Below are 15736 nucleotides of genomic sequence, written 5' to 3'. Positions count from 1 at the left end.
TACTCTGTGTTGAGTAAGTGCAAGTCTCTCATACTGCCTACATGTAGTCGTCGTGTCAGCCACTGCCTCGCCAAGATTTGTCGGCGCCGTTGCTCTCTACACCTTCTTGTTCGTCTTCTATGCACTCTTCAAGCTCCGTTCACAGCTATTAATCTATCTCTCTGACCTTTTACCACCTTGCATACAAATACAAATGGCTTTACTTCTATTTAGGTATTTTAAATGTGATTTCACTCGGACTTTCTACTGTATATAACCAAATAAACGGAGAATGTGTCCATGGGACACTGATAATACCCAAGCTAGCATATATAACATTATAAAGGGTCATTACTCAAGAACGGCCACCCAAATTCGCATTTGAAATGTGTTTTATGGTAATAAGCATTTTGTATACGGCGTTTCATTAAATTTGGTTGAGGCAAAATAAAATTAGAGACCAAAAACTAATATTGTTGGGACGTACACACATATGTACAGACAAACAATGGTAACACGTAATGCCCACTCCGAAGCGGCAGGGAATAAAAGTTTCGCACGTTTTAATACTAAGATTGTGCATACCCGACCAATTCCCGACTATCCCTACGGCCCATATATGATCAAGTGGATCTGGTCTTGTCGAGATCAGACTGAGATCGTGAAAAATTGATTTGGTCTAGCTAGTCGAGTAAAGATCGTGAATTGATCGGAATTATTGAATAAGCATTCATTTTGTACGTCGGGATGGAGTCCTGATAGAGTCATAAGGAGTCGTGAACTGTCAAGTTAATGTCGTGTACAGTCGGATGGCGGTCGCGTATAAGTCGTAAACAGGCCCGATCAAGAATTTGGTTGAGCTCAGTTTTTGGACAGTCGGGATCATCGAGTTGATCTGATCAGCAGTGTGAACCTAGCTTTAAACTAACTGTCACCCCTGGGATCGGAGAGAACACACTTTGATCTTTACAAAAATACATAAAATTTTCATTTTTTTTGTCTGAAATATTTTTTAAGTAACCCTATGCAGATATATTGTAAATCTCGTTCTTGAAAACAAATGTAATTTAAGTAAAATTGATGTAGCTTAAATTTTGGTAGGGTCTTTTCTGTAACGATGCTTTTATGGATTTACTTACCCATCAACTTTCTGAAGGTCATGTTCAAGTAAAGTGTCCCTGGCATGGTTTGCTCTCTGTGTGGCTACAAAATTAATTACTTTTAAATATACAGCAAACGGTATAATTAATTAGTACAGGCTACAGCTCTTCATGAGAATCAAGAGTCAATCAAAGGTCACTTAAACGTGTTCAATGGTCATTTAACATCACAAGTTACATTTCTGCATAAAACGTGTCCAGATTATATCCTATTCATTTATCCATCAGATTAGCATACATGAATGAATTGAATGGCCAAAATAATTTGACTATTTTTGGCAGTATAATGGTCTAGACAATGGCATGTTCCCTCCCTGCAATGTTAAGATTCTGTTGTAGGAAGATCTGCCTAACACAATAAAAGATATTATTTATTCTGTTTCTTTTTTAAGAAACTAGATCCCAATGAAAAGAAAAAAAGAAATCATTTGTATTTTGGTAGGCATTTGGCACACACTTTTTTAACTGTTATTCTCCAAATTAACACCAAATGCTGTTAAATGTATTAAAATTGATTTGGTTCAATTACTTAACTTATCATAATGGTTTCAAGATTTTCTACATATACCGGTAATCCAAATTTGGTGAGCTTGAATTGTAACAGTTGCATTTTTCTGTCAGGGTAGTTCATCTTAATAATATTAAACATTTAGATGTGCAAATGTATATATGTGTATGTTGCTATGTTGCTATATACAGTGAACGCTTTAATTCCACAAATTTTTAATATAACTCTTGTTATTAACAATTGAACTGTCATTTCTGTACAGTGTTGTACATTTTGTACGTACTTATAACTTCAGTTTTGATGCCAGCCATCTCAAACAATGGAGCGACTTTTTCTTTATATAAACTTGGTCCCTGTCGTTTACCTCCATATGGATTTACAAATACCAGTAGATGTTTTGGTCTTTTAAAATCTGAAATACAACAGTTAAAAAATCTTTTATTTATAAAGCACAAATGCTTGTATGTAAAAATGAGCATCCTTCGATAAAGTATTCATGGCAAAAATCTCTTTTTTATTGATCTTATTTTGCTGATCATTTTTCTGTTGACCTTTTTGAATTTTTCTCCTTTAGATCTTGCCCAAAACGTAAAAGAGGATAAAAACAATCATCATTTATAAGGGCAATCACTTCGTCTTCTGACTATGTTGACAAAATTTAAATCAGTAATTATGCTAAGTAAGGCTAGTCACAGTAAACCACCTTCATGACTGAATTTTAACTTTTCTTTTTTATGAAAATTTCTCTTTTATTCTAAGCAATTGTTACTTGCCTTGAGCAACAAGATAGGTGTCACAAACATTTACCTTGTCTGTATGTAATAATTTTTTGACATGATTTTTTATTTTTTTTATGTCCCTTTGGGTATTTTCTGCTTCAAATATGTAGAATTTTTTACAATTAAAATATTGGTTTTAATAGAAACATGTAGGTTTAACAATAACAATTAATTTATATTCAAACAAATCAAATTCATTTTGAAGAATCTGACCTAGATTATCAAGAGCATCATTGATATTTCTGACCCACTGACTGCATAGGTGAGAATCCTGGCAGACAAAGGATAACTTTTTGTACTTCCATTTATGTTTTGATCCTCTGCTCAATATATTAACAATGAAAGATGGGCATTGTAACTCTATGTATAGATGTGTTGTGTCTTTAGCCTTCACCCCTTGACTTTTGTTCACCGATGGCAGACTTGGATTCTGTTTATCCTTTTCATGTGTAGCAATTATAACTTCTCTCAGTGGCACTGTATTTGCATTTCTATGACCTGGAAAAGGAAAAAAGAATGAATAAGGGACAAACCATATATTTTGATGTAGTATGCAGCAGTGAACAGATGTAAAAAAAAGTATAGAATATTTTTCACTAACCATGAGGACTTTTTAGGAAATTATTCACCAAATACACAAATTTCTCAGATTTCTAGTAGATATGATATAATGCTATGTTTAACTGTATCTAGACAATTATTGGATGACTCCGAGTTGGCAAAAACTGCTAGAACTAATCCGGATGTATCATGCACACAGAGACCAGACATGAACCAAACTTGGAAAATATCAATACATCAAGTAAAATTACCTTTTCTTTTAGTATCTGATAAACAGACAAAACCTTGAAAACTTATCATTGACCAATGAACCATGAAAATGAGGTCAAGGTCATATGAACCAGACAGCTGGTAAGGTTTAGATTTTCCACAAGTTGGTGATTAAATTCAATAATTATCCCCTGCATATGTATTGTTGTTTAACCTTGGAGTGTAAATTGAGGGATATGACCTAGCAATTTAATCCTTTGGCTGACAATTCAGACAGCTGACAATGAGCGCTAGTTTAACGACTACCCTGGATCAGAATAACTCTTTTATATTTGCCGTCTTTACTGTCTTTCATGACGTCATAATTATTTAGAGTCAGTATAGTACTAGAGTAGCGGAGAGAGGAGGCTACTGCTTGAATGGAAATTTTAATTTCCATCCTTGTTTTAGGATTTATAAAGATAAAAAAGTCTGCTATTAGCAGACTTTTTTTTTATCTTTATAAATCCAGTAGTGAAGGAAACACATATTTTCATTTCTTTTCGATTTTGCAAAAGAGCATTAAACGAGGGCCACGGATTAAAGGAGGAAGAAAACAGTTTTCCAAGAAATTAACAAAAAAGTGTCAAATTAAGGTTCATCATAACCTTTTGGCTAAAATGGCCGTATTTACACCCCAAATTTTACTCTGAGTACAGACTAACCTATACACCTGCAACAGTTTTAAGGGATGGCAGGAACTAGATATATAAATTTTAAATGCATTTTATGTTTCAGAAAATTATAAACTTTTCTAGATTTTGCTATCCATTTTTTTTCGTTCCTGCAGAAGGTGCAAAAATTAACTAAGTAGTGAAAACGATTGAGAAGCTCCCCTCATATAATCAATGTTGTGAGTAGTATTGATTTAAATGGACAATAGATGGACAATAGACACCTGAAAACAATAGGTGATTTAACAGGTTTAAACTGTGTAACTGAGTGGACCGTATCAAATGAAACTCGGGTGTTTGTTTATTTTGCTATCTTCTGCAGACTGGAAAAAAATGAACATCAAAATCCAGGTAAGTTTTTAATTTTCTGAAACGCAGACTTCATATAACTTTTATATATCTAGTTCCTGCCATGCCTTAAAACTTTCCTGGATGTACCAGTTTGTCTGTACTCATAGTAATTTTGGAGGTGTAAACACGGCCATATTTTTCAATTCCTTATCATGTCATGATGAACCTTCAAATTTATGTACGAAGACAAAGGGAAGAATATTTGTAAATCTACATACAAAACAGTGGCTCAGAAGACGGACTGTCAAGGGGTCCACCTTTCGATGCTTGTTCCCAAATAAGATGACTAGAAGTTAATGCAACTTGGTGTGCTATTTTTTGTATGTGTAGAGTGGACTGAAAAATTGGATCTCCATAGTCTGCCATCGTATATTGTTTACTTCCGTTTTGAATAACAGACAGACGTCACATTTTTTTCTATTAGTTGATCAGGCGGGAAATTCAAATTTTGGTTTTTTGGTAGTTGAGGAGCTATGAGTCAGCTATGACCATTTCTAATTTAGTATAAAATGAACAAATGCTATCTGATGATATGTGAACAAAGTGTAGTAATCAGTCGAGATCCAGCTTAATTTTACTGCTCTTATAAGTTAAAGCTAAAACTTTTTTTCCGGCAATGTTTTTTCTGTTTTAAGATACACGTAAAATTCATGCAAAGTTAATAACAGAAACAAAATGACATTAATCTCATAGCTTTTAAAAAAAATGCTCGTAGATCTATCTCACGTGTATCAAAAAACATCTAAAGGTTAGGCCTAAATAAAAAAAGAAGAATAATGTCACGGTTCATGAGACAACTCTATAACGTATCATAGTTGTACAATATACACAATTGCAAGCATTCCCATTCAAAAAAAAAGAGAACTTTAAATTGATTATAGTTTATTTCCTTTCTGAAGATTTCGTAAATGAGTTCCATTATATAGGTACAGCGGTATTTCGGAACGACACCCCCCCCCCCTCCCCCAAAGGTCCCCCGAAGCATTTTAATATAAGTAAATTATATGTAAATTGTATGTCTCTATTTGCTGAAAATAAACCTCAGTGCTCTCGATTGATTTTATTTACGTAATATTCATTAGATTTACTACAGAAATGCCATAAAAGTGTCAAAAATTTCAATTGGAGGTTTAAAGAGGGGAAAAATATTTAATTTATTTACTAATTACTAATTTAGTTTTGATAACTAATTGATATTTTTCAGCTTTTACGCTCTTGATTGTCCAAGTGTAGACCGAGTCACACAAGAGTACAAAGTATGACCCATTCAAACGCCAGATTTTAAACCCACGGTTTGTGCATGCTAACTAAAAAGATCCAAGCCAATTTCAGCAAAAAGAAGTCATTACATTCTTTGCAAAAATGCCCTGCACCCGTAAAAATATAAACAGATAAAATAACGATAACATTCAAACGGGACTGTGATGGATATTACCATATGGGTTTAGGTTCACTTATAATACATAATTGGATAACACTTTTAGAATTTACGAAATTTGTGTTAGCTTTAGATGTATATTCGTGCATTATTGAAATTTTGAAAGTTCTAATTAATGTTGCATTTGACTTATTTTTGCATATGTAGTACATGTCGTTTTGAACTTCATCGCGACAGGGACATTCCTGATCGCGGATATTATTGATAGTGTTTTAATTGATTATGTGATGTTAAACCTTACTTTATCCAGATATTTATATTTATCTGTTGTATTGACTTTTACGTCTTATCTTAGTCGTATTATTCATGAAGTGTCTACAATAACAAAAATTATGGAAACACCATTTGAAATATTGGACAGTCATAAGTTAATATTCACCACAGTAACAAATTCAGTGTGTACTTTAAAATCAAGAATAAAAGTTCTATATCTCCAAATAATCAAAATAAAACGTAGAAATCATATGTAATATTCAGAAGCCTGCAATCATGTATGCGTAGTTTTAATCCATTGTTGACAAAGTTAAGATTAAACCCTTGGTATGGAAAACAAATATGGTATTTCGGAAGCATTTATCACTTTCTTCTTGACTTAAAAACGACTTTTTGATAACTGTTCAAACGTTGAAATCAATAGTAAATCAAATAAATAACCATAACTTTGCCAATGCTACTTGTTACACCATAATAAAGGCTTTCATTATTTGTGGAATATTTTCAACCAAAAGGTACGTTTATATAGTTCGCTTGAATTATCTTCTTGTTTTTATATTATTTAAACAATACTAATAAAGGTTTTGTACACAAAGTGCGGTTAATTTTCCATGAACTGTCCCAATGAACGAATTGCTTTACGACAAAATTACAACCTAAATACCTCCATGTGAGAGAAAAAGCAAAATTATATGGGCAACTGATTAAAATTGTACTTTTTGTATTTGTTTAAAACATTTATTTTCAGATTTTTAGATTTTCTGTTTTTTTCTAGACATATATGTTTGATATATATAATGCAATATTATCAAGTGATATATACTATTGTCAAATCAATAATGTATCTATGAACGTTTGGCAATATTTCTAGTAGAGAAGGTCTTTGAAGTTCACAACTATTTTCTTGTTATTTTTCTCCCATCCTGAGCTGTCCCATTACAAATGCAAATTAACTTCTGAAATTAAAGCCCAAAACTGTTCCACTTTCAAAGCTATGTTTTCGAAGTACTGGAAAATCAGTGATAAGGTAAGATATCTTAAAAAAACCAAAACAAAAACAAACAAACAAACCTACATGATTACATTCAGAAAAATAGTGTGACAAACATAAAAGAAAATCAAATATTAGACTTTGAAAACCATACAATTAATGTGTCAACCGTATTTATGTTTGGATATAGACAGAACCAAAGTGAACAATTCTTTTCTATCTTCCATTTTTTTTTCCTTTCAAATTTCAATTCTATTTTTTTAATCTACCAGACGAGTTTTGTTAGCAACTGAATATTTATATATACTCTTGAACAACCATTGAGATAAGTCTATAGTAATAAATCTATTGGCAATCAAGTGCCATTATTGTGTTGAATTTAAATGTCAAGTTGTTTTGTGTAATGCAATTTACATCCATATAAAATTATTTTCATGTCGTTAGATTTATGAACTGTAAATTTTGAACTAAAAACAAAGAAATGTGCTATGTCTAGAATACGAAGTAAGTGACTTGTAAATACGTTTTGTTTGCCATATTTTTGTTTTGTTTTGAATTACTGATGAAGGAATAGAGGGATATATGAATGAGACAAAACTATCATGAAATATTACAAAATGAAAATTTTGAAGGAGCAAAGCGTTTATTAATGTATTCCGATGTGACGGCAGTTATGAGGTTTTGAACGACGAGCTAACACCTTACAGCAAGACCTATAGACGCTCTCTCGCTTCGACATAAGAGAAATAGAATAGAGACGCTTATCAATTACAACTTTTTTGCTGTCTATAAATATTTATTTCGGAAATACGAAGAATTTAAGTAAAAATGGCACAGACTCATTTGTTTTACTTTTTTTAATGCCACTTTCAAACAGAATAGAAGGGTTACGATCTGTATACATTCTATACCAAAGCTATAAACCTTTACAGAATAGGCGGATACTACTTTTCGGTTCAACAACAAAACACACACACACACACACACACACACAAAACGATAAGTATACCCAATTAAATTTTACAATACTTTATTTCTATTGATCACATCTGTTCTATCCTTTTTTTGTTTTTGAATGAATATTTCGTGAGATAAAAAAAACTTATATAATACATAATAATGTATTAGCGATTTAAAGAACAATATTCCTTCTGAAGCCTTTCACGGTATGTGTCGCCTTATATTTATTTATCTTTAGATTAAATGGAAGTCTATAACCGTGCGTCCAGAATAAAATGGATTATAGTTGCAAACTACCATACTTCGACCTTTTAAACTAGAAATTTAACCTATTTTTTTAGGCTTACAGATAACTAGTTCATGTTTATCTTTTGTTTTATATTGACAGAAATGGCAGCATGTAGTTCAGATGACGATACAATGAGTAATGGGACTTCTCGTAAGTTGTTTTTATTAGAAAATGCTTGCTACTATTTTTCATGTTTTCATAATTTGCTATTATATTGCAGGTTTTGTGACAATATTTACTGGCACATTTGTACCTTTCATAAGTAAAAGTTAAATAAAATCAAAATATATCGCCTTTTCTGAGAGGATAAAACACATAAAATGCATATTTCTTAAATGTAGTCCAACTCAAATAGCATTGGCATATAATGTATTATGAAACACGCTACATGTATCAGGTGAAATTCCAACTTCAAAATGAAAAAAAAACCAAACACACGATCCGAACAGAGATTATGGTTGCTGAATAAATTTGTTGAATATCATTATATCGACATATAATGTAAGATTATGTTACTACATTAACATATTTAAACAGTGTAGTTATAAAAAAAATTGTCAGATATTCTCACTTTTTACAAATAGTTTAAAAAGAAATATTACGATCAATAATGCTCTTTATGTAAGTTGAATATCTTCATAACTTGATTGACTGTTGTGGAATATATGCAGTGTCACAATGACAACGGATATGTTGTAAATGAAGTTACTTCAATACATATGTATAGTCAGGAATCTGATGTTCAGTGGTTGTAGTCTGTTTATGTGGTTCATAAGTGTTTCTCGTTTTTTTTTATAGATAAGACCGTTGGTTTTCCCGTTTGAATGGTTTTACACTAGTAATTTTTGAAGCCCTTTATAGCTTGCTGTTCGGTTTGAGCCAAGGCTTCGTGTCGAAGGCCGTACCATGACCTAAAAATTATATAATAGTTTACTTTTATAAATTGTTAATTGGATGGAGAGTTGTCTCATTGGCACTCATACCACATCTTCCTATATCTATATATGAGCAACACGAAGTGTGCTACATGTTGATCAAGAACTGTTCCGTACACACAAAAGTCATGCATTTACTTTTGATGTTTCTGTTATGGTGGAGGTTGAATAATGAATTATGTCTTGTCGTTTGTAGTCCAAATAATAATAGAATTTCCTTTCCAAATAATCATTGTCATGAACATTGTTTGGACGCGTATTGTGAAAATAATTGTATAAAGTTCGAGATTGTTTGTTAGTTATGTTAGCGCGTCACTGTTATATCCTGTAGTATCTGTCGTTGATGGAATATATTCGTTTCGTCTGCGGTTTGTATGTTGTTTCGACTATAACATTATTTGTTAGTGCGTTTCTCCGAGATGAATTTTCTTGCGAGTGTTTGTGTTGTATTTCTGTCACGTAGTATTGTCATTTTAGTGATATATTTTAACATTGGCATAAAGCGGGAGGTTTGGCTAACCATTAAACCAAGTTCAATCCACCATTTTTTCTTAAAATGTGCCATACAAAGTCAGGAATATACCAGTTGTTATCAAAATATATGTTGGCGTTTGTTTTTGTTGCAATTTAGTATTTTTATTTTTTCTTTGTTTCCCTCGGTTTTAGTTTGTTACCCGGTCGATTCGATTTATTTCTTTTGAACACCGGTATAATACTGTTGCCTTTATTTACAATTCAATAGAACCTGAGTTCTATCCGCTTTTTGGTGGAATTTATTTTGCTCAGTCTGTAGTTTGTCATTGTTTTGTGGACTTTTTCGTCTTTTTGTCGTTTTCCTTATTTTTCCATGGAGATGTACGTTTTTCTTTAAAATATTCCCTTGGTATCGTCCACATCCTCTTCGAATATTTTCGATTGTTTGTTTTGTCCCTACGACTACCGTCGAGGAGATAAGGTTGTTGTATTAATTAACTAATATCTGTCAGTAGTTTTTTATTAACTATATTTGTATATTCTGAATTTTTAAACTTGTTTTAGATATTGGTAAGCTATCATTATTTTCCTCTTAGTTATGTTGTTTTGCCGTCCGTCTGTTTTACACATATGATGAATTCCAAATTTCTGTTATAGCTAATAAGGAAAAATCAATTTCATATTGAACAATAGATGACCATCAAGTACATTAACTAAAAAGTGTTTGTCTGTCGAACCTCTTGTCTATAACTGTTTACATACCAGTACCTTTGTATTTTCCAAATCAACAGGTGTCTAGGGGGAGGGGGGAGAGTTTTAACAAAGTTATCTTTTGTTGTTGCTTTTTTAGGGTTGATTTTTTGGATAAGGAACAAGTTTTGTTCTTCCTTGATCATCATTTGCCTCGTTCAGATTTAGATCTGGAAACTTTGTAGCCACATAGAGGTATAAACACTGAGCAAAAGGAAGTCCATTAAAACATGGGATTATATCAGATGCCCATGGGTAGTACACATTCGGTAACAAGTCGTATTCGGTGAAATCAAAATCGAAAAATTATGACAATTTGGACATGCGGTCACCTGTGAGACATATATTCCATAACGACCAAACCAACTGGTCATTCTGTCATTAAATATTTCGAAGCAATGACTTCAACTTTATCACTTGGAACTCGTTTTTTCAACAGTGCATTACATAATATGAAAACTAATCTGAGTGCTTATGGAGGCTCGAGGGTATAAACATTTATTTTTCATCACAAATTTTATTTCTTACCTTAAGTAGTTGTTACTTTATCATATGGTACAAACATAAATAAAAAAAATCAATTCGTGTTGGCCCCAGATGAATTTTTAAAATGTAGATATCATTTAAAACGCTCCAAATTATCTCCCTTTGGTATAAAAATGCCATTTTTTTTGGCATTAGAATTGAAATATCTTTTTTAACTCATCGGTGACCAATATTTTTTATTATTATTTTCAATTAAGCTGTACTTAAAACTAAACTATTGTAAAAATTGAGCGATTTCTGTAATTAAGTTCTTTTTTTTATTTCGAAATTACCTCTATTTCTCCTATTAGTTCCACAGAAAAAGGTACGTTTACAAAAATGTTTGCTTCATTCGAAGGCAGATTGTGAGCGTAAATGAACGGTTACCCCTTTTTTTAAATTTTATTTTTCTATTAAGTATAAGATAAAGTTCATTTATAGAAAAACATAGCGAAATATTACAGCCCATGATAAAAATTTAGCAAATGAGAAACGATCACTTATATATAGTTTTTAAAAAGATGAAAGGGATTGTTAATATTAAAAAAAATCTTATTTGAAATATCTTGCATATAAAACTATATACTATTAAATTTACTGTTAAACAAACATCATGTTAATAATGGGCATGTTAAAATAAAAAGACATATGACGGTACAACTGTACAGATAAAAGAAGTCAGAAATTTAAACTATGAAAACAAAGACCCTCTTTCAAGAAAATTATGATAGGAAAATCAATAGTTAGAATATGACAATTTGTATCAACTAGGGAATACAAAATTTAGTCCTGGTATCTATGATGAGTTTATTTTATACAACCACTAGGTCGATGCCACTGCTGGTGGAGATTTATTTCCCCGAGGGTATCACCAGCCCAGTAGTCACTTCTGACTTGAGTTATCATTGATATGTTCATAATTATAAATTAACTGTTTACAAACTTTGAATTTTTGAAATATTAAGGCTTTTCTACCTCAGGCATAGATTATCTAGCTGTATTTGCCAAACTTTTAGGAATTTTGGTCCTTAATTCTCCACAACTCCGTACTTTATTTGGCCCTTTTAACTTTTTGGTGGATTCGAGCGTCACTGATGAGTCTTTTGTAGACGAAACGCGCGTCTGGCGTATATACAAAATTTAGTCCTGGTATCTATGATGAGTTTATTTACAACCACTGGGTCGATGCCACTGCTGGTGGAGATTTATTTCCCCGAGGGTATCACCAGCCCAGTAGTCAGCACTTTTGTGCTGACATGAATTATCATTGATATGGTTATAATTATAAATTAACTGCTTACAACTGCGTCACTGATGAGTCTTTTGTAAACGAAACGCGCGTCTGGCGTATATACAAAATTTAGTCCTGGTATCTATGATGAGTTTATATACATACTTCATATTAGGACGCTGCTGTGATGTTGCTACCTAAAAATACAAAGTTTACAATTGGGAAACTGAAATCATCCCGTTTGATGTAAAGCTTTGTTGTCGACCTAAATTCATTGTCAATTTCTAGATATAGTCAAAATATTGGACAGACTAATCTGTATCTATGGTAACCCCTTTTCACGTTTAATTGAATAGTTGCGTTCAGAAATAGTCAATAAACTTTGAACTATTTAGTGATAGTACATCATCTACATAGCAGCACGTGAAGGATAATGCAAGCTTCTTTTCATTCTTCCTGAGAAGCTATGTATGAAATCTGCCTCACCCGATTATTAGAATAACTACACAAGGAGATGATGTCAGTTTATATAATTTATCCCTTCTTAAAACCAGAAAGGTGTACATACGTTTGCCATATTTTTATTGAACGAAAACTGAACTAATTCGTAATCTGTCTTTAAGTTTAAAATGGGGAATACTAGTGTAAATGATGAAGAAGTATTTTTTTACTATTGCAAGAAGAAAGAGCTATATAACGTTGTTTGTCTTAACACGTTTGTAACTATGGTACCGGGTACAGTGAAGGAAATTTCACTTCTTCCCTTTGTTGAAATTGAAGAGGAACGTAGAACAGTCCTGATTGTTAGGGATTTCCTCTTTTGCAAGTATCATGAAAGTATTGGTGAGTTTCCAAGTAAATGTTGTCAATAACTCATTCAATTTCCAAGCAGTTAATGTAATGTTATTATGATAATAACATACACAAACAATGTTTTTCGGGATTTGTAGATGGTCCCTGTATCTGTCGTTATGGATTTCCTGCGATTCCCTCAGTTTTTGTTTATAGGTACCTTGATTTGTCTTTCTAATCGATTTATGCTATAAGAAAATCGTTAAACTACTATTGCTCTAATTTATCGTTTAGAAAACAACATACTTTCATGGAGGTATCACAGGTGGTTGATAAGGGACTTCCCGTTTTGAATTTTTCCTTGGAGTTCTATAATTTTGTTATTTTACTTTTAGCTATCTTTTGTTTCCTTGCAATAGATTAAGCATGAGTGCTCATGGAACCATTCGGAAATATTATCTACGTCTTCTTTTTCGCGTTTATTTCATTACCTAGTACAATCCTCGTTTTATTTCATAAGTTGTGATTCCAATTAATGAATATAGGTATTTCGATTTATAAAAACATCCCACAGAGATGCGTTGTTGACTTGTTGACAATATTCATGTCAGGAGATTTAGACTTGTCAATATTGTCGTCCTGCAGCATGTGTCGTACAATTCCTTACGAAATCTCTTGCAAAACTAAGGTTGTGTAACCATGTACTCACTTAAGTCTGGTCATTTTTTTTGGTGGGGTGGAAAGGGAAGGACGCAATGATACGCGTTCTTCTTGAATACAAATTGTCTATGGAATTAGAAATAACATGAACATAAACGCACATTTGGTCTCATCGTAATTGATACATAAAAAAGTCTAAATGGTTGGCACCCTTGGAAAGTTATTTCTTTGAAATGCCCAGGACATTTATACACCCAGCTCCTATTCACTGCAATCTAAAATTAATATATCAATTGAAATATATTTTTATGTTTTAGATCATGTTACTCATGCTCTTGAATTTATGACAGAAGAAGAAGGCAAAGAGTTTCAGGAATTCAGAAGAAGTATCGGGTATGTCCACTCATTCCGCGATTGGAAATTGGTTTGTTTTATCCGAGTCTCTTATTCCTACCTAACACATTGTATGTTGGTCGATAACATAATGAAATGTAAGAGAGAGATATGTGTCTTTTTTTCTGTTTCACGTTTTCCCATTAGAATGTATAATCTACACTTGAATCTCAACGAGTTTTTGTTGCGTTTCAAAATTGTATTTAGTCTCGCAGCATTTGGACCTAACACAATTCTTAAAGAACACTCCTTGATGATGTTAGTATTATAAGATCATCAACAGTTTTTAACGAATGAACAACATGACAGACAGGGTTTTAATAGTTAAATAAATTTAATAATAGTATTCGAGTAGGTGATACATGCTGTTACAACTAATCAAATACTTTTTATAAAAAAAAAAGACCAAAATTTATTTGACCATTTAGACATATTGTGTTTTACAGAATTGTTGGAACGTTTACAAAACAGATGGTCAAGATGGCGATTGCGCAGTTAAAACCTGAATTCGAAAACATGGCAGTAAAAGCAGCAGAGCAAGCATTTGACAACAAAATGACAAAGGTTAGAGAACTTAATGAGGAATTGAACAAGAGAGAACGGGAACTAAAACAACTCCGTCTTGAAAAGAAAATTCTACAAGCCAAACTAGATAAAGAACGAGTTGTCAAAAGTAGACCTGATTCTGTTGAAACAAAAGAAAAAGAACTTAAAAGAATGGAAGCTGATATCAGTAATTTGAAAATGAAATTAAGAAAAACCACAGATGATTTAAAACACGAGAGAGACCGTTTGTCTGAAGAAGAGAAAAAACGACTAGAGCTGGAAATTACACTACAAGCTGATGTTGAGAGACTTCGAAAAGAACTTGACAGGGTGAAAGGCCAATTGGGTCAACTGAGGTCAGCTAAAAATGTTGGAGATGATGAAACCAGAAAACTAAGAGAAAGAGAGCGACAGCTTTTGGATGAAATGGAGATGATTCGAAAGCAACAACCTCGTCTTCATAAAAGAAAACTGTTTGCTTAAAGTTTAGGAAACACAGAAAGAAATTCGTCCATTTATGATCAAAATTATATATGACATCATACGTACTATCTAATTGCGCAAAACACGATACATTCACTGGGTAGTAATAATTGTTATAACTATTTACAAGTAATTTGTCATGTAATTATTATCAACATATTTATAATAAAACACATTTGTTTGCATTTTAATATGCTAAATGCAGATTATTTCTGGTACATATTTTAACAGCACTGAATCAATTATTTATAGATATACTCATAAATCTCACCAAATTTATACATAATAATCTAAGCGAAGTATGCATAGTTTTGACATGTTTCTTTAAAAAAAATGTTAGAATAGTTCAATAAAGTTTTGTTTGGTAGTATGTATTATTGTTTTTTTTCATGTTTCTCTTTTAAACTCGTTAGGTGCGATTTGATTGAAAAGAAAGGATAATTAAAGCAATTTAATTTGATAAACGGTGGGATTTTCTCAGAATATTAAAGTCTAAAGGGTACAACTGTTGAAGAAAACTATGAAGCAATGAAGTGAACTGACTTTTCAAAAAGAAAATCTGATCGGTGGTGCATGTTTTTTTTATAACTTTATTTTATAGTCTTTTGTTTTAAAAATGTTTTTCCACCCCCAAAACACTACTCCCAACCTTGGGTTGAGTGTTGCTCCTGTCTACAGTTTTCAGTATTATATGTTTTTAACTTGTTGCTTTTCTTTTGCCAGCGTATTGTCTGCATGTGTGGCGATGTATAACTCTTGGTTTATTTATATTGCAATAAAATTGTTAGTGTCATA

At 32.2% G+C, this 15736-nt stretch overlaps 2 protein-coding genes across 4 annotated transcripts in view; one reads left to right on the top strand and one right to left on the bottom strand.

Moving 5' to 3' along the window:
• LOC139498067 (ceramide kinase-like) overlaps positions 1 to 4651 on the bottom strand; it is a 25864-nt gene extending 21213 nt beyond the window's left edge. The window contains exons 1-4 of the mRNA XM_071286388.1: positions 4480 to 4651; positions 2640 to 2924; positions 1931 to 2059; positions 1119 to 1182 (exon numbers count right to left, since the gene is read on the bottom strand). Of these exons, the coding sequence (XP_071142489.1) occupies positions 1119 to 1182; positions 1931 to 2059; positions 2640 to 2924; positions 4480 to 4627 (626 nt within the window). The 5' untranslated portion in view covers positions 4628 to 4651. The remainder of the gene's footprint in view (positions 1 to 1118; positions 1183 to 1930; positions 2060 to 2639; positions 2925 to 4479) is intronic.
• On the top strand, positions 4466 to 15736 carry LOC139498074 (golgin subfamily A member 6-like protein 7). 3 transcript variants are annotated; one of them, XM_071286417.1, is made up of 4 exons: positions 4466 to 4544; positions 8253 to 8302; positions 13837 to 13912; positions 14359 to 15736. In XM_071286417.1, exons 2-4 carry the CDS (start codon positions 8254 to 8256, stop codon positions 14939 to 14941), a joined length of 708 nt encoding a protein of 235 aa, XP_071142518.1. In that variant the 5' UTR covers positions 4466 to 4544; position 8253; the 3' UTR covers positions 14942 to 15736. The 3 variants fall into 3 exon arrangements, with proteins under 3 accessions (XP_071142518.1, XP_071142507.1, XP_071142498.1); XM_071286406.1 differs by lacking the exon at positions 4466 to 4544 and adding an exon at positions 6327 to 6427 and having other exon boundaries at positions 8252 to 8302; XM_071286397.1 differs by lacking the exon at positions 4466 to 4544 and adding an exon at positions 7334 to 7407 and having other exon boundaries at positions 8252 to 8302.

The sequence above is a fragment of the Mytilus edulis genome, chromosome 1 (assembly GCF_963676685.1).
Source record: "Mytilus edulis chromosome 1, xbMytEdul2.2, whole genome shotgun sequence".
Classification (NCBI taxonomy): Eukaryota; Metazoa; Mollusca; class Bivalvia; order Mytilida; family Mytilidae; genus Mytilus; species Mytilus edulis.
The sequence above is the reverse complement of the archived record's forward strand: the minus strand, read 5'-3'. Positions and strand labels throughout refer to the sequence as shown.